At 39.1% G+C, this 19,956-nt stretch overlaps 1 protein-coding gene and 1 long non-coding RNA gene across 2 annotated transcripts; one reads left to right on the plus strand and one right to left on the minus strand.

The window, feature by feature from the left end:
- Positions 1–2,390: 2,390 nt before the first annotated feature.
- Positions 2,391–8,405, plus strand: LOC119726118 (B-cell CLL/lymphoma 7 protein family member B-A-like). The gene is made up of 6 exons (XM_038197726.1): positions 2,391–2,559; positions 3,503–3,711; positions 3,959–4,063; positions 4,702–4,809; positions 5,716–5,849; positions 6,759–8,405. Exons 1-6 carry the CDS (start codon positions 2,462–2,464, stop codon positions 6,822–6,824), a joined length of 720 nt encoding a protein of 239 aa, XP_038053654.1. The 5' UTR covers positions 2,391–2,461; the 3' UTR covers positions 6,825–8,405.
- An 8,849-nt stretch (positions 8,406–17,254) lies between these two features.
- On the minus strand, positions 17,255–19,725 carry LOC119726188. The gene is made up of 3 exons (XR_005270797.1): positions 19,138–19,725; positions 18,264–18,421; positions 17,255–17,968 (listed from the first exon to the last, which is right to left on the minus strand). It is a non-coding gene; the product is annotated as an uncharacterized LOC119726188 (long non-coding RNA).
- Positions 19,726–19,956: the final 231 nt, after the last annotated feature.

The raw sequence follows: 19,956 nt of genomic DNA on the forward strand, positions 1-19,956 counted from the left end.
TTGAATATTAAAAAAGAAGACACTCATGGTTCGGGTAATATCTCAAGAAATACTGAATGTATTAACTAAATATTTCCTTGAGTAATTGTTCGTAATGTCTCACGATCGCCAGTTCAATTTCATGAGAATTTATCAACAAACAAAAATAATATGACCAAATCAATTAATGTCATCGTACATGACAAAAATACTCTTAAGGTTCGGGTGATAAGTCACGATTTACTGGTTGTACTAAATGGAAATTCAGTCCAATAATTCTTCATGATGTATTACACTCACGAGTGTGATTTCATGCGAATTATTCCGACAAAAAAGAAAATGAGATCGAAATTTTTTTAGGGTTTTAAACGTGAAAAATATGATCTGAACGAAAGCAACGTTCATGGCAAAAAAGTAACACTCCTTTTTCGAGCAATAATCCAACAAATTTCTTAAGAAGTTACTTTGTTTCACTTTTTTTACACAAGGGCATTTTACCCAAACACTTTTTGCAGCTATACACATTTCGGTCTTTTTTTTCTCGCACGGAGACGAAATTACCTACCCGTTTATTATATAATGACTGTTCGTATGATTGTAATTTTGCTTGTCTGTTTGCATGTGTACGGTATCTGTTATGTTTTTTCTGTATGGTTTTATCTGATTGTTCTTGTCTTTGTTTTGATGCTTTTTTAACTCGTTTGTATGTTTCATTGCTTACTTGTTTATCACTTATTGTGTTTCTTACTGAATTATTTTATTTATGTTACTTTTTTTATTTTCATTTAAATTCATTTACATATTTAGCAGATATTTATTTACCCATTTATTTATTCATATATATTACCCTCCATTATTATAGCATTTTTAATTTCCAGATTTATTTTTAACTTCTCATATTACTTGTATTTAATAGTTATATTTTAAAGTTATTGCATGTTACCAACCTAGGATTGGATGAACAGGCTTTTGAGTCACAGTGTTTTCACTTTTGTTCATCCTGGCCATCTTAGATTGGATTGTCTTTACTCTGCTTGTTGAACTCCCTCCCACTTCCACTCTTCCCCAATCCGCTCCCCTTCTATACATTCCTCATCCCCACCCCCATTTCTTCCCCATCTCATTCTTACCTACTGTACCTATACACATCTATTCTTTTCGATTGGTATTTGTTACACAATTTATATTTCATCTTGACTGTCCTTAATGTATGACATTTCTTACATTGTATGTACATGTACATGTTTGTATTTTGAATGTTTTGGCCGAATAAATAATAATAATAATAATAATAATAATTGTTTTTTCAGTATAGAGGGCGCGCCGCATGAGCAGCCGGCCATTACCAGCACGTTGTCGTAAAAGTACCTCGATCCGGTCTAAACTTTTTATTTGAAATGGGGCTTGCGGTCGCTGCCGAAGTTAATTGAACATGATGGGGAGTAGTAAACAACCGTCTGATATTTTGTACACAAACCCCCGGTGTAAAGGTTTTGGCATAGAAATTTTCAGATACCAACTTTTACGACAATGTGTTTGTAATGTAAGTACATTATTTTGATTCTACCAAATCACTGCACGCTTTGTGGGGACAATAACACAATAAAATTCTGTTTTTATTAAATTGCAATGGCGTTTGTTGATTACCTGTTATTACGTCCGAAAAAGAAACTTCTTAAATATCATGAAGAATGGTAGTTAAATAAAGTTCATATATGCAAAATAATAGTGTGTCTTTGGCGTGAAAATTACAACGCACCATAAAAAACTGGACAAAATTGCAACCATAGTTTTGGATGTGCGCCCTCTAAAGGCCACGTATGGCCAGCCATGCATGTAATTATTATCACCACCACACTGGTTGTACAGTGGGGCCAATCACTCAAGAACTACATTGAAATTTCGTCTGTTGATTGCTTGTGATTTTAAAGACGGTTAATATCAAGACAAATTGAAAAAAATTCAACCCCCCCCCCCCAAAAAAAACCCCACAACTCGTTGTGGGGCCAATAACTAAAGTATTATCTGTTGTTTTACATTCAAATTTCGTCTGTTGGGTGCTTGTAATGTGTTAAAGACTAACTATTAATATAAAGAAATTATCCAGCAATTAAATTAATGTAACCAAAACATTAACGTGTCTTTGGCGCGTGAGAGATCACAAGTTCTGTAATTCAACAAAATACACACTCATTGTGGGGCCAATAACTCAAGAAATATCTGTTGTATTACATTGAAATTTCGTCCGCTGATTGTTTCCGATATTTTTTACGGACGAATTATTGACATCAAGAAATATTGTAAAGCAATGAAATTAGCGTGTCTTTGGCGTGAAAAAAAAATACAACGAACACAATAAATATCCGAACAAAGTTGCAACCATAGTTTTGGATGTGCGCCCTCTATAGGCCATGCATGGCTAGCAGGTCCTTTGTACGATTTACATATCGGAAGCCCAATATTTCTGTCCGATATTCTTAAAATGATGGGTTCATCTCGTTCAGCTCGGGCCGAAACCCGCAGCCGTGCTAAAGATGAAATCAAACGTGTCATGCAAGCCATTGATAAGGTCCGAAAATGGTAAGAAACGAGCAATTTTTATCAGTCAAATCCCAGTCGCATAAAGGCATAGGCCTATCTGCCTATGTCATGTATGTCGTGTATGTCACTATGTGTCGTTGTTTAGCCTGCATGTACATTGGCATTGTTAGAGTCCCAAGGTGGCGCACTTCGACTTTTCCCCAACTTTCTGCATGCAGTGTTGCCAAACCTCTTTCTTGACGAGCCTCAAATTAATACAGGTATTGTAATGCCTGGTGTTGAAACCTTTATTATCTGATAGTCAAAAAGCAAAAAAAAAAAAATTGTGTCTGGAAATTGGGCACAAAATTGTTCCCTGGAATGTCAGACAACTCGACCGTGACAACTCGACTCGAGATGACTCGACCATTGAGACAACTCCACCGTTGAGACAACTCCCCCGTTGAGACAACTCCCCCGTTGAGACAACTCCACCGCTGACATGGCTGAGAGTGAGACAAGTCAACTCGGGACAACTCGACCATTGAAACAACGCAATTATTATGCCGAAACCTAGCCTACCCGATCTCTTATGTCCGCCAATCCCATGTGCAAATGAATGGAATGGCGCCATCATTTTTCTTAAACTACATTGTAAATTAAGCCAACCCCATCCAGCAACGGACGACTTGTCATTCCTAACGCACATGCGGTCTGAATGGTCGATATACATCAATATATAGGCCTATATATATATATAAAAGAGTAACATTCAAGTGCTTGCTGGATATTTATGTCAAATGTGGTGCATGGCACGGCTTTTTCTGGGACAAATTAGTTATATGCAGCTCTGTAATTATTATCAGGTTGGCCCCAAATTGCATTTCATAATTTGTAAACTTATCCAAAACTGAATACTTGACAAAGCTGCAAATAATATAAACTTACATAGTTATATTCTACATTTGTATATTAAGAAAGATGGATGTATATTTGTCACTAGGGAGAAGAAATGGGTAACCATCGGAGACACATCAATAAAGATCTTCAAGTGGGTACCTGTTGTGGAAACTAAAAGCAAAGAGAAAGAAGGCGAGGAGAAAAAGGACGAGCAGTCCGCTGACGCCAACAAGGAAAACAACCCAGAGGGCATGGGGCCATCGGGGTCAGAGGTCACCGACTTGGCCAAGCACCATGGAGAGACTGCCAAAGGTATAAAAGGCTGCATCCAATTTACCGGGCTACGGCTTGGAAATTACACACGAGTCTATGAGAAGCGGCTGCAGCATGTCCTAAAGACTCGTGTGTAATTTCTAGCCATTGCCAATAATTCGGATGCTGCCTGAGGATCTCTACAGACTACATCATGTGTAGCATCACAAAGCATTCCTTTGATCCCTTTTCTTCTTCTATTTTGCCCTCCTATTTATTTACACTTTTTTTTTTGGTGTCCTGGCAGATTCGGCCAAGCAGGGCAGTCCAGGGCAAGGAGAAGACCAGCAGGTTGGGCAAGAGCCTCTCAGACACAGGGATGTCACAGCTTTGATAGAAGACGCCAGGCTCAGTAAGTGTAGCCCTGAAAGGGTTTGGGCTAGGAACCTTCCCGAATGCTCCAAATTCACAGCTCTGTAGGAATCCAATGTCACATCCCTCGTACTTATCTTTCAGTTTGCAGCAAACCTTGTGTAAAGTAACAATGGCTTGGCTGTACTTTCTTCAATCCGGCAAAATTCTCTGAACACTTCGCTTGATTTTATTTAGGAGGAATAAAGTTAAAGTTAAGAGTTAGGACTGGCAGCATTACTTGGCCTCACCCTACCATACCCTCCAATTCACTTCAGTATTCCCCCAAACAGACATCCCAATGTGTCATGCAGCTGCCCTCCAACATCCGCCACTGCACCAAGTCATCTAATCCATGCTCTCTAGGGACCAAGGTTTATATACAGGTCTGTTGTGAGATCATCAGATCCTCTTAATCCCATTGAAATAAGCACTATTGCTTAACCACTAGATAAGCAATCTAATACAGTCCATTGGCTGGTAAGCCAAAGCATTCTCTACACCTCAGTTAGAGGACATTGACGTATCCAACTATGCGCTAACATTACACCTAAAGAGCAAGGGTTAATGTTACAGTTACATGTAAAACAGCTCCAGAAGAATCTTACGATCTACTATTTTCTCATTCCTGACATGTAGCTCCCTCATCAGCACTGAGCCATGACGATTCCACGATGGACTCAACCATGGACTCTAATTACAGCAGCGATAATGATGACAGGAGCAGTACAACAGGCGTCAGTGAAGGTATGTAGACAGACATGAGCTTCTGTTGGAGATGGACTTTTGTAACAGTTTAATCTTTGGGAGGGGGCTTTGTGTTCTGTTGTCTGTTTTTTTGGCGAGTCCCGCCTCAGGGTTGCTCTTGCTTCACAGGCGAGTCACCTGCTTTGGGGGTGAAATATGCTTGTGAAGAACTTGTCATCACACACAGCCTTATATACACGGCCTTACATACGTATACTTGAGAGGAGACCTTTGTTTCCCTTCTGTTGTTATTCCTATTGAAATCTCAAACTCCATAGTGTTTCCCTTATGGGGTGGATTGATTTCTAAAGACTTTCTAAAGGTCTATTCTATCGTGTTTTTTACCCAATAAGGAACCCTATACATTACTAGTTTGTTTATGGTGTAAATCAAGGATTTTCTTTTGCTCCTCTAAATACCTTTTTCCTTTGTTTGTTCTTTAACTTTTTCGCAACAGCTCTCGTTGGTTTTGTTCAAGTTTTCTAATTACAAAAGACAAATTTTAGACAACCACCCTTTGAACTTGCCTTTGGAAACAGTGAAATGTAGTTGTGTTCTGTAGTTCTGTAATGGTTGACTGTGTAGCGAGTTGTCCTCAAAACATCAGAATTTTCCACATTCAGTTGAATAATGGAGGATGCCAAGGATTATTGGCCACCACTAATGTCGTTTCTCACTAGATTGCATGACACATACAAATGTTCATGCTCACATTATGAGATGTTTATTTAGAGTGGACTCAGGAAGCTTCATTGTTGAATGGTTGAGACACTTGCACCTGTAATCATTATTCATGATAGGGCGCAGCTAGGATTCAAAAGTTGATATGGCAAGAAACTTTAGGCAAATTCCACACACATGCGGAACTGTATTATTTAACAGGACTTTTTTCTTCTTACCTGTAAGGTGGTGAGCAGAGAAATTTTGGCAACTTGAAGAAAGACGACACCACCAGTCAACCTCTTGAGCAGACCCCTCAAACGACACCCGATGAGTCAGATCCCAAGACATCTGGCACACATACATCACCATCTGAAAAAGTAAGCTACAAAGTTGTGTCAAATATAGCAGCTAGGCTGTCTTGAAATTTTTTTGGGAAAAAAACAACTAGAAAACTTTGTCCAGATGAAGTGTTGTTCCCTTTTTTGAAAGACTACAGGTACTGATTCCTTGCTATTAATGCACTATACAACACAAACACATAATTTGTTTAGCTAATTTATGATTGTCAATTCATTTTTGTCATCTCAGAAAGAAACAAGATCTCTCAGAAAAACAGAAAAGCAATTGTTAATTGCCAGTCTTTGCCATGCATCAGACATTAAGACACTGTGGTCACTGGCCTCTTATTAGAGCAAGAAGTTACGTGGCAGTATATGTAGTCTCGTCGGTCAGTCCATTCACAAGTCCAATCACAATCTACATGGGATGAGCAATGATGAAGGAAAGTCTTCGTCATTAGATAGCCTGTAACAACTTAGGACTGAAGGATTTATGATACGCCATAGAAGTGTCACGTCATATGGGGTCCTCTCCAATAGTGGCGTGTCCAAACAATATCTCGTCCACCATTTTTACCATACGTTTTGCACAATTAATTTAAGAATAAGTAGGATTGGAAAATGAAACAGTGCTTCGGAGCTGACTTTATATGTAGTCTTACTCGGAACGTGACGGATGCCGTTATTTTTTTTCTCCAACTGATAAAAGAATTGATAAAAAAGTGGTCACTGTGCTATCGCTACGTAAGGCCAGGTTTGTTTGGTTATAGTACCCTGGGCATTGCGTGACTTCGATGGCGTAAGACGTAACATAACCCCTACTGTGTAATGACTTTGGATGGACTTGTGATGGAGCATGGTTTAAACAAGTGGATGACAAACAACATGCTACGATTCCACTCATTTTACTATCTCTGCCAATGATATTATGAACTTTTGTCCTTGCAGCCAGATGATGTCAGCGAACCTCCAGCAAAGCAACCCAGACTCCACGCAGACACCACATCAAGCTGATAGCTCTAAAACTTTGCACATCTATACACACCTTCATTTCACCCCCTTGTGGCTTAGCGGATATACTTCGTCTCTGTCATGGGCCTTCAGTAGATAAAGTGCTTTATTTGTATCGGCAGAAAGGCTGGTTCCAACTTGGCACTTGAGCAAACACAAAATGCAATGCATGTATTGCGGTGTCATGCAATGCACTGCAAATTGGCAAAAGTTGAACAAAATTTCTACTCAAGTGAATTTCGTTGAGGATTCGTTGTGGTGTTAATTGTGCTTTCACTTCACATCCATGTGGAGAAGCGTGGAATGAAGCAATTTTCACCGCAACATAAGCTTATTTCATAGTACTTGAGGTCCAAGTAAGGGTTTTTACCTATGATTTTTTGCTTAAATATCTCCATATTAAGGCGTAGCCTTTTGTAACTTTTGATGCATGTACATCATGGTTTGAGGGGAAGAAGTGTAAAATTACCGCACCTGCAGTCTTGTTCAGGGTGCCACTTCAAGCCTAGTAGAATGGTCAGTGGTAATAAGACTGCAACCGCAATCACACAGAGCCATACCTGGAGGGAATTGAATGCTTTAATTTAGTCACAATGGCATAAACTGCCTGAATCAGTAATATCGAGTGAGAGGCTAGGCTTTTTCCTGTGAGGAACTCTTGACAGTGTCGGGTGTTTTGTTCTGTGAACACATGGATACCGCCAGCTGCATTTGCACATGGTGCAAAAAATATTAAACTTTGTTATAGCAATGGACTCCATGCACACTACATCCTCAGCAGTTGCAAAGAAAACAATTGGGAGATTGGGAGGAGGGGTATTTTGGACGTATTGCTGATTGGGCCTGACATTCAAGCAAAGATGTTTGTGTTTCACACCATATGCACATGAGCCAGCAGCCGCATCCCATCCCCCTAACTGGAGCCCCAGCCTGCTTAATATTCAGACAGTTGTTAACATTTTGCAGTCTTGGAGATCATCAAATTGGAGATAAACCCAATGGCATTGTTTTGTTTTCTTGTTAAGTTCCAAATTGGTCCCAATTGATTCTAATTGGTGAGCCTCACATAAGTGTTTGTATGTACAGACATACATTGTACTCGGTATGGAAAATCCTATGGACTGTTTTGAGAAGCTTATTTCTGTCCTTGCTCTTTGAGACCAAACATTTTGTACAGGCAACTACTTGGTTTTTTTTTAAATGTTTCTGTTCCTTTTGTACATAAAGAATTGTTTAGAGTGATGATGAACTAACCATGTGTCGAGTAGTTATCTGTGTTTATGTATTTATATCACCTGTTAAATAGAAAACTGTGGCTTATTAGTGGGAGACGGGTTCAACCCTCCACCCCGGAAAGGTTACATTTGTGTCAATTTTGTGTCTTCTTTAGCTATAGTTGGGTAGCAGTGATACGACCACATGTTGTTGTTTTTTTTGGTTCTGTATTGTATCACGTTCTACATTTGCTGTAGATCGTTGGCCACAAATAAAATAATTATATTTGGTGATTGTTTGCAATTATGAAATTCTTGGTTAAGTATTCATGTATGTCAATAAGTGTACTACGCCATCTCTTGTTTAAAACTCCAATGCTTCTGCCAAATTATTTTTTTCAGCGAGCAATCTAAGTCTGGTGTCAAATTCGTGAGCAGGGTCAATTAGCTGACCCCATTCCTCTGTCGGTTCTGCTTGTCTGTGTTCATGGAATAGGGTTGGGTAGAAGAAGGTTCTTAATATGCGTTCCAAGAAAGTATTGACCAAATACAGTTTTATCAAACATTTTCGTGCATGGAAGCACTATTCTTTGATTTACACCACGCATGGCTTCATTGTCCAAATTCGTGTTGGAATTCACCGTGTGTACTAGTTCCGCAAAGTCGGGTAAATATAAAAGTTGGGCATAAAATGGGAGATTTTTGTCCCTACTGTAGACGCGGGTTATATAACAATTGACAGTTATTATGAACGGCTATCCGAGTCTCGCTCACGCCTGCATGTGTGAACCCTTGCCACCACTACATGAAACGTGTATATGAGCAGCGACTTATTAAAGACAGGATCAGGATTATTTGCAATTATCCTAAAAAGTAACCCACTGAAATATTATTATTAGAAATTTACTTCGATTGAAGATCGCACAGGCACTATACACCCCGCGAAATTATTCCCACTGGCTTGCTGTCCTTTAGATGAAACAAAATCTTTGGGTGATTTCCAACGATCAGTCAATTGGCTTATGTTTGGAATAAAGAGTTATACTGATCAAATCGTGTTTCGTGATCAAAAGGTTTTGCATTTTTTGTTCATTTTTCTCGAATATTGTAATATCCACTCAGCTGAAACTTCAACAGGTTAGGATTTGAACATTCCTCGGACTTTTTGGTCCTTCATGCCTGAGCACATTAGGCCTAATTACACCAATGGGTTTTTTAATCAACAAACATTATGCGGCCTAACTCAACCAAAGTGATATCACAGCAACACCGTCCTTGGTTATTTAGAAAAACGTAAAATATGAGTACTTTACGCCTGTACATTAAAACGGGGGGGGGGGGGGGGGGTTCTAAATTTACAAACATGATTATATAAACATAAAGCTCAGAAATTAAAGTAAACCCTACTTAAGTCGCATAAGTGGGGAGAAAATGGCAATATCAGTATAATTGCACAGGGATAGGCCCAATGTATTAAAAAAAAAAGAATACAGCCACCATTTTCACTGACGTCGTCAGTGGAAATTTCCCTGTAATATACATGTATTTCTATAATGACCTTCAAAAAACAAGCCTGCAGTCGATACAACATTGTCTGTGACTTGCACTTCAACTCAAAGCACTACAGTATGGATCAGACTTCCGTTGAGATGATAAAAAAAAGCAATCCATAGGCATGTTGTCGCTTCTGTAAAGAAATAGTTTATTTTACTTTCATGTGATGTGAAGTTGGGTAAACAGTGTTTTGAAATTAGTCAATATTATTTACCAAACTAGTATGAAACTGCCTGAATATTGGCTAATTTGGGTAAAACTGACTACCTTTTGGGAAGAATTTTCTACTTTATTCTACTTTTTTTGCAAATTGTAGAATCAGAGATGAAATGACCCAATGCACCGTAGTATAATATCAATTTGCAATTTCGAAATCATTTCCTCAAGCAAACAAATTCTGTAACGAAAAAAGGGCAGTCATTGTTTGCGAAAACAAAATTCCAGCATTGCCAAATGCAGACTCGCATTCGATCTGTTATTTTAGATTAAGAACTATAACGTGTGGGTTAGGCCTACATGCATACACTTTTTATGCCTTCCCTCGAGTTTGAGTGACAGGCTACCAAATATGGCTGCGAAATTGTCATTGGCCAACAGAAAATATGCGTAGCGTGGATTATGAATGTCCATTGTTGAGCCGCCATTGTTGAAATTTAAATCACAAAAGTGCCAGAGTATTGTGCAATAACAGCTAATTTTAGAGAGTACGGGGATTCCCTTAAAGTAATGCGGTCTGTGCATGTCATTTTCCCAAAGATTGTACACTACTGGATACCCCATGGTGGTTTATTTCAACTGACAATTGTTTTGTTATCAAATGGTTCAGGTTATTTATTTGGTAACTGTTTGAATCTCGGAGAAATATAATTGTGCATTTTATCGTAAAGAGTTGATTTGTTTTGCATTTCATCAGTTGTCTTCTTCATTTTCGTTGTAAATTTCAATCTTTCGATGAATTAAGCATAATGCTCCTGGTTATACCCTGAGCTCGTACACCCCAAAAGAGACAATTATTTAGGTATTTTAAAAGGCCAATTATTACTAATTTTCAATATCTTTTACAGGAAGGTTTCACTTTTTTGAAAGTTCAATCAGGGCTACCCCAGTTTTCTGCATGGTTGTAAGACAAAGTAAATTTGATGTCGGCGCTTAGAAAAAATATTCAGACGACATCCAAGGAATGTCGACCAATCGTGGAATACCCAACAAGACTGTGACGAACAAACTAATATATTAGAGTTGAGGAACGTAAACCATTGCACTTTTGCCAGTCGAATCTGACTCGCCAACACAGAAACATCCTCGGAAAACAGCTCAAATTCCACACTCGTATTGGAACCACCATATCCATGAAATAACCTGCTTTCGTTTTAACTTGTCGCTTTTGCGACGAGCAATTTTTGTAATATTGACCCGGATATTGGCAAAGTTGTCTAATTTCTGAAAGCGTTCCGGCACTCAGACCTTCATGTCTTATCGGAGGTGAGCACTTCTGCAATAGGTCATGGCGTCCGGTCCATTGCTTCTACTACTAATGACTATGACTTTAATTCACTGCCAAATGTGGGACATGTCTTATACGATCAAATCTATTCTGTATCACAAGCATAACGTTACATTTTCAGGCATTTCCATTAAAAAAAATATTTTTGAATATTTTATATTGGCTTATATTTTATATGAATGATGGATAAATACCAGATATGAGAATCTTGGTGGTTTTGTTAATTGAAGATGTAGAAGATTGTTACCAATGTACATAGTTTTTATATTTTGAAACTTTGATTATAATTTGAACTAGACTTGACTCAAGTCGGAAATGCTATAAGTCGGTATCTTACAAAAAAAGTTGCGAAAATCACTTAGTTTACGCCTTTCCTGATGCCCGACAAGGTACACTTCAGCGCGCGTTCTATTTCAGTGCCGTATAACAATGCGCACACACTGTATGTAGGCCTACATTGTACAACACATGCATTACACGTAAATTTGTGTGCATGTATTCATGGGCGTCGCCAGGATTTTTTCTAGAGGGGGGGCAAAAAATTTGTTTTGCCAAAAATGCTTGCATTTCTCAACATATTCTCGATTTATCAGTTTTAGAGGGGGGCAGGGAAATGTGGCCCACTCCCCCCCCCCCCCTACACCACTTTGTCTTCCCGCCTCTTTTTCTTTTCTTTCCTGTTTTCTCTTTTTTCTTCTTCTTCTTCTTCTTCTTTTTTTTGCTTTTCGGGGGGGGGGGGGGCAAGTGCCCCCCCTTGCCCCCTCCTCGCTACGCCCATGCATGTATTGCAGACATGTGCATACAATGTGGTGCAAAAGTAAGCAATAGACCGCTTGCAGACGCGTTCGATAATCGACGCGCGAAGGCACGCGACGCCATGTTGTGGGACAGGCGTATATCTATCCACGCACATTTTGTCCATTAACATGGCGTCGCTCACCTTAGCGCGTCAATTATCGAACGCGTCTGCAAGCGGTCTATTCCGACTTGATCAATCTGCCATCAGCACCCCCTCGCGTGACGTGAACGCGCACGTTTTCATCGATGCATATGCAACACCATCTCTATGCATATGCAGCAACATCGCTTGACCAATCAAATTGCTAACTTTTGCACCACATGTATGCACATGCTCTGCAATACATGCAAACCGATGCGAACACATGTACGTGTAATACGCGTGTTGTACCAGTGTGTGCGCATTGTTATACGGCACTGAAAAGGAACGCGCACTGAAGTGTACCCTGTCGGGCATCTGGAAAGACGTAAACTAAGCGATTTTTGCTACTTTTCTTTTAAGATACCGACTTAAAGCAATTCCGACTTGAGTCAAGTCTAGTATACGATATGGATTATGACAGCCGCGTTTTTCGCTAAAAAAAACCCCTGTATCTGTGGTTGTAAAGGCACGAAAGGGGTACGTACATTTAAAACAAATCTTTGCTAATTTAAACATTAGGAACATTTAAATTAGTAGTTCGTTTTGTTATTCGGCGCAGCGCGCGCAAGCATTGGCACGACGCACAGGCACGCGCGTTAGATTTTGAACACTTTTGTTGCTTCAAACGAACAAAATGCACAAATTACAAATGATGGACTATATCTTTAATATGCATTCATAAATACCTAAGACAGTTTACGCATTCCTGTTGGACGAGAGCCCGTCACGTGGCCGGTCTTAAACGGATGATAAAGACATGGCTAGCTGGTCTTAAACACTTTTCCAGTGTCACAATAAAATATGGACTCCTAAAAATCCAGTGCCTCTTATCGTTTCGTTGGTTGAACGTTCACAATCCTCACGTAGGCATGCGCAACACTACCAGGGAACTTATAGTTCTAAATTCAAAACGCAACGCGCCAGGTGCGTTCTGCGTGACATCGCGCAGAACACGATACGCGCGCGTCAATCTCCAAAAAAAGGGTTGTTTACATCTTACTCGCCAGCTGAACACTCAAAGAGGGATGCAAGAGGGATGTTTCAAAAAGCATGAAGTGAATTTGTTGAACAAAATCGGGATGTTTTAAACGAATTATATGATTTTCTTTTTACCGAAAAGGTATTTATGAATGGGAATAAATATGTGCTCCGTCGGTACTTATCACTCTGTTTAAGACCACTTAGAGTCTGGGAGCTGATAATTACCCTCGCCTCCGGCTCGGGTAATTATCAGCACCCAGACTCTAAGTGGTCTCTTAAACAGAGTGATAAAAACCTCCGGAGCACACATTAATTTATTCCCTTATTATACAGTATTAGGCCTACATGTATACAGTAGTGGGTTTCTCAATCCCTGTAGCTGCATACAGTGATCAGTGTGTTTGTGATGTGGACTAGCCATTTTCGAACGTATTCCCTGAATCTATTTTATTGTAGGGGACCCAATGATACCCCTGATCTTTAATTTAGTACGTGTACTGAGTTCATCACGAGTTTTAATCATTGGAAATGCGGGCCCAAGGACCTTAAAATGTAACAATATCAACTGATATCAACTTTAAGTTTTTTTCCGAGGGGTTTAGACTTAACTACACGGGCATATAAATACCGCCAACGCGGGTTTTGGCCAGTGTGGCCACTGCTTGAAAAAAATTCAAGATCTTGAAAAATTGAGACCCAACTTGAAAACTTGAAAAAAAAATGAAAAAGCAAGAAATCTTGAAAGTTTTCAACTAAAAGTACAAAACCATCTGTTTTGTAGAAACTTTGACAACTTTTTCCACTGAACACCCGAGCTTTTTAGAGACTTTTATTTTTACTTTGTAATTCTTTTAGCATTGGCGCGCTATACATGTACTAACGGTCATACCCTGCAGTGTATGTAAGCTTTATATAGGCTAGGCACTGCGACGCGCGCTTCATTACATGCCCTCTCCGGGAGAGGGCATTGTGACCGTTTTAGCCGATTTTCGGCTAACTTTGACAGAATTTTTGTTAAAAAAAGAGTTTGACTGAAAATTTGACAGTATGGATTTTTTTGGCAGATTTCTGGCAGGATTCTGCAAAAATGGTATTTGGACAGAAAATTAACGGCACATTTGAAAAAAAAATGGCACATTTGTTGAAAAGAGCTTCAATCCTTTCAAAAAAACCTTTGCATAATGGGACAGGTTGGCTGGTCTAGTAATTTTCATAGGCTTGAAAAATCTTGAAAAATTTTAGATGGCGATCTTGAAAAAAACAAAAACAGAGTGGCCACACTGGTTTTGGCACCGCCTGCCCGACTCTTTGCAAGTAATCATGTCCTTTCTTTTACTCCCATTTTTGTAGCGTAAAATTCATTATTTTGTGGAAACTTTTGGGGTCAGATGGCCTACTACCTTTACCGCAATTTATCATAGACTGGTTTAATAAGGATGGGGATGGCTTTTGTTGAATTGAAAATGTGGAATTTAGGTGAAGTTTGAGGTAGTGTAATCAGGGGTGTGAAATCTCGGCTTTAAAGCTGATTTCAGCTTTTTTGTGTGTTGGATTTCAGCTTTTTTCAGCTTTTTCCCTCACTCGCTGTGTACAAAAGTATAGGAGATTTTCAAAGTTGAGCTTTTTCACACCTTTTTCAGCTGTTTTCAGCTATTTTTATCAGTGGTCACTCACACCCTTGTGTAATGTTGGAACTTTAACGTTGATTTTTGACAATAGTGACATGTACATGTATGTGCGTTGTGACTGTGTAAAACATCACATGGGTTAACGTGCAAGACTTACGAAATTAATTGGATTGTGGGATTAGATTTGGATTTTATGTGACATCAGTAATTTAACTGTTAACACCTTTACATGTGTGGGATATAGTGTAGTTACCCTTGAATTTTGGATCGCTCGCTGTCAAGTTTAGTAGGCATGGCGGCCGTGTTGGATACTCGGGGAGGGTTTGTGTGTGTGCGGTGAGTGTGCGTGCGATCGTCGGTCAGCCAGCGCGCGGGGTTGACCTGTCTGCTTGATATGTGTCCCTGACCCGTGTAGCCGGCGCTGCCTTCATGCCTATTCAGTTACATGTATGTTGTTTTAAGTTCAGTGTGGCACGAATTGGTTATTATTGTTTAATGTTTATTGTGTATGTTTATTGATAATGAATTATGTGTAACAAAATTAACAGACCGCCTGCCCGACTCTTTGCAGGTAGCCCCTGCTAATAACACTCGTGAACCTGCGTGCCTGGCCCCCTCCTTCCTCCCCCCCCCCCCCCGCGAAAAGAAATTCCCCGCATTGCGCAATCGACTCGGGGATTTCCCCGATCATTATTTTTCCCTCGAATGAGAGAAAAGCGGTTAGTCATTGTGCGTGAAAAAAACTTCCCGCATTGCGAAAAGCGGTTAGTCATTGTGCGTGAAAAAAAACTTCCCGCATTGCGCAAGGGGCCTCGGGATTTCTGTTGGCTGTGCAGCCTGTACCATTTTCCCGAAAGGTTGTACATTAATCATGGATGTTTATCATAACCGACAATCTAGATGTTTTTCTCTTAAAATTGTATAGTTATTTTCGATAACTTTTTGAGTTTTTGAGAAGTATTATTGTTCTTACGAAACAAGCCTTTTTTTATCGCAGAGAAGGGATTTTTTTTTTCGTTTTGATACTTTTTTTTTTATAATATATTTTCCGTACCTACCCCCGAGCACGCATGCCCCTATTCTGGCTGTGCATATTATATGCACGCACAGAGCAACGGGAAGAAAATCGTTTGTTATACAAAGTTCAAGGTAATAGCTTCTGTTGAAGAAAGTTCAAGTTAATAGACTACGTGCAATCCATGGCATCATACAGTTCCTTTTGCAATAAAATTCCCCCTTTTGGCAGTTGAGTTATCAGGGCTTCCGAAGTCAAAGGTTTCTGTCTACCAGTTCAGTCAGACAAAGTCAAAATGATGCCGTTCAAGAAGTTCTTTGCAAAATGCCGAGGATGCCCAAGTAAAAACGACCAACGGAGCACACCTAAACGAGGCGGTAGAGAGCAGACTATTGAGGAACTAGTACTCGATCGTTTACCTCTGGAAACCGACTCGATCGACGCGGAAACGTCCACGGAAAGCAGCTCAAATTCCATCAGTAAGTATAAAACACTTAAATCGGGAATAAACATGCATCAAAAGTCATAATCACTGGAATGTAGATGAAATTATCTATACATTTTAATTGTTATTTTCGCTACAATAATTTGTCGCTTTTGCGACTTAATTTGTTTGGACTTGTTATATAATAATTTTAGGCCATCAGCTGAAACTCAAAACCGGCTGTAAAATGAGTTTCGTTCCAGCAACACTGGGTCTACTTTTTTAATGCACATATGCTGGGTTCAGTACATCACAAACACTATGTCAAAAGTTCTCCAGCAAATATGCTGCAGTTTTTTTTACACCTCATCAAAGTTTGCCAATGTTATGTATGTATGCTAAAAACCCCACATTTTCCAGTTTGAGGCCTTGCGTTGGCACTTCCAATTTCAAAACTACGCACGTACAGCACTATAGCTTGTCATATCCTAGAAACTCCTGACTCTAGAAACTCCTGGGTCAGACTCAGTCTGCTCAGTCCTTTTCCGGGTCAAAAATTGACCCCATTTGGAGTCATAAATGACCCCTTTGGAGTAAAAAAAAGACATGTTTCTCGGTCATTTTGACTGAAATGTGTATTTTTTTTTACCCAGAAAAGGACTGAGCAAATTTGGATTCAGATTCTGGGTCAATTTGACCCAGGAGATTTTGGAGTTAAAAAATATCTTTTATGTACATTGGCAATTGGGTCACACAGAACATGACCTTTTGTTTTCTCATCTGGTAGACATCACCACAGTCCCTCTTCCAAAAAATATTTCACTGTAATCTAACTTATTCGGCAGCATACAACAATGCAATTATTTTGAAGGTTTATAATGCAGTGGTGGAACCAGCTCAAGATTAATGAAAGTGAGGGGGTGCCCAAAATGGAGGCGTCTTTAGAGTAAATAAATATCTGCACATGTAACCAGCAGAAGAAACAGGAAAGCAGACTAGACATGTCCCTTAAAACAAAGCAAACTAACGCATATAAAAAAAAAATAATGGGTGCTATGCCCCCAAACCCTCTGGATCTGCTGTGGTGAACCAGGTACGTCACTTAAAGAACCTTCTACTTGTAAGAAAGACCACCTTTTTTGGAATGAAACAGGCTTTAAATACAATTATAAATCAAAGGACCATCAGATAGAAGTCAGAGTCTGGTTTAATAATTTCAAAAATCAACCATTGTACATTTATTTGCTATCTAATCAAAACAGCCATCTTGGTTTGGAGAAAAGCCTTAAGATCAGTCTTTTGTCAAAGAAAATTTCAGCTTTTTATTTATTGATACATTGATTAGCACGTATAAATGTTTGCATGTATATCTATAAAAAGAAAACAAAACCATAACTCATGCTATTTTGTATGCTTACACATTAAAGAGAGTGATTTGGCTTGTCATATGTGGCTAGTCTCACTGTTAAAATTCACAGAATTTGCCTTTTTTACTGGAACTAATTTTTAATAATTGAAAAGAATTAAAATGAATAAAACCAACACTAATGAACAGAAGGATACAATTATGTAGTTTTGAAATCTAGAGTTACTCATTATTTTCATTATAATGTCAAATGCTAACTAGTCGTACTGATACAACTTCAAGTAAATGTTATCACTACATCAAAGTTCTCATCAAATCTTGTGCAGTAACGGCCTAACAACAGGATGGAGCGTATGTCTTGCTTTCTAAGCCAAAGTTTCAGTTTTGAATCCTCCTCTGAAGTCCCCAGAGATTCAACTACACATCCAGCAGATAAAGTAGCGGTGTAGATGATGTCCCATATATCAAGGAAAGAGATCTGTGGATATTCTCTTCTAAGCCGATATGTCAACTTGTCAGTTCTGTAAAAAAAAAAAAATAGTAAAATATAGACAGGTTTAGTATCTGATGATCAAAAACAATGATTACTGTGGATGTGCTTTAGAAGAAAGAAAACAACTTGTTCAATCTAGAGTTAAATTACTAGAAAGATCACGTGCCCGATCGTTTTGCCTTCAACTGTAAATATGTAAACATTGGTAGCTATTGAGAACCAACCTTTTCAGCTTCCAAAGCAATATCAAGAAGTTTTCATTTTGAATATTCTATTAAAGTTTATTTCTGTTTGCACTCTGAATAACAATCAAAACATCTTACCGATATAAAGATCCAAGGCCAGTTCCTTCGGCTTCTAAATCATTTCATGATTCCAACAGTTCAGCAAGCTGGGACATTCTCATGAAACTAAGTTGTTGATCGGGGTTGAACAGTCAGTTGCAGAACATCTCCCTTTTCCTGACGTTCATCCTTTAGGCCTATATATATAGAATCAAATAGTAAATTCTATAAAAAGCTATTTTGCTATTTTATACAAAGGGAAAGACTACCCTCACACCTCCATAAAAGTATCATTCAACAATGGAGAAAGAGACTGCACAACATTTTATTATGGGATTTTGTGCAGTACCCGTTGTACTTTGGCATCTTAACGTTAGACATTTATTTTCAGTGTCGGAGGTACTCGGTTTGAATCATGGATGATGGAACTAAAACAAAAACCCCTTTTTTACTGGGTTTTTCAAATAAGATCTATTTGTCATTGAAGACATTTTTCTTCATTGACTTCAGAGAATTTTTCTAAAAGGAAAGTAAAGTCCAAAACCATTCGGTAAACAAGTGACGTACCCAACAGTCCAATGCCGTAGAGAAAGAAAAGGTGTTTTTTTATAACCAGGAATCTGTTATCATTTTGAATGGTATCTTTTGCAAGAAAATAAAATTTTCCTATGCATTTTCAGTTGACGCAATCCAAATCGATGCGGTTCTGTGCATTCACGGTGCATCGTGGTGACCACCAGCTTTGTTTTCGCATTGCGTTTTTATCGTTGTGTCACCCCAGTTTCCCTCAAAGAAATTAAAACCTAACCTTACCCTTAATTCAAGACAATTAAACCCAAACATGGATTTGTTGGTTCTTTTTTGGGGCACATAAATACACAATCGCCTTTATTATAATGACATGTAGGCCTACCTCCAACGGAAGTTCTGCTTGTTGTACTGTCCTTGAATTGAGGTTTTCATCGAAATCAAAATCCTGGTTGAGTTTGTGTGCAGCATGACACAGTTATGTAGATAGGCAATTCAAAGAAACTTGAACTTTGCCCGGAGCTTTTTCGGTGAAGAAATCTGGGTCTCAGCTGAAGTGTCTGGTTTGCGTTTTATTGCAGCACCGAGACGTTTACTTATAAAACCGCCACGGGTGAGATCGGCCGGCCGGACTACCTTGTTTACATGCGCCGGTAGTGCATGATGTAGTACTGTACAGTACGATACAGACATAGCAGATCCACTGCCCACACATCGTGGGTATATTCGGCGATGTCATTGTGAAATTCAGCCACTCTTTGGCACAGGAAATGAACTTACTATCACCGGACATCAGATCCTTCGCATTTCCCCCCTCAAACGTGACAGATTATGAGTGCAAACACTTCTTTTTTGCACCGGTCGATGTTTACGTTGACGCACTTTTGCCAATGGACGCCGCCATGTTTGTTAAATGTCATGACCTGCGACCTCATATCTGGTGTCTAATTGGACAGTTCACGTCACGTGGTACGATGCGTTATACGCAGCGGTATTTTTTTAACGTAGGCGCGGTACGTTTTTGAACGTCCACAATGGACAAATAGTTCGCTTTTTCGAGTCAAATTATCAAAAAACTGCTGGACGAAATGTGGAGAACTTTTGTAGTATCATTCTTTGGAAGTGTATTTCGGTACAACTGTTAAAAATTTTTAGACCCGCGATTGCTGGAGCGAAACGAACGAATTTTCCAGTCCAGCTGACG

Source organism: Patiria miniata, unplaced genomic scaffold (assembly GCF_015706575.1).
Source record: "Patiria miniata isolate m_02_andy unplaced genomic scaffold, ASM1570657v1 HiC_scaffold_2, whole genome shotgun sequence".
NCBI lineage: Eukaryota > Metazoa > Echinodermata > Asteroidea > Valvatida > Asterinidae > Patiria > Patiria miniata.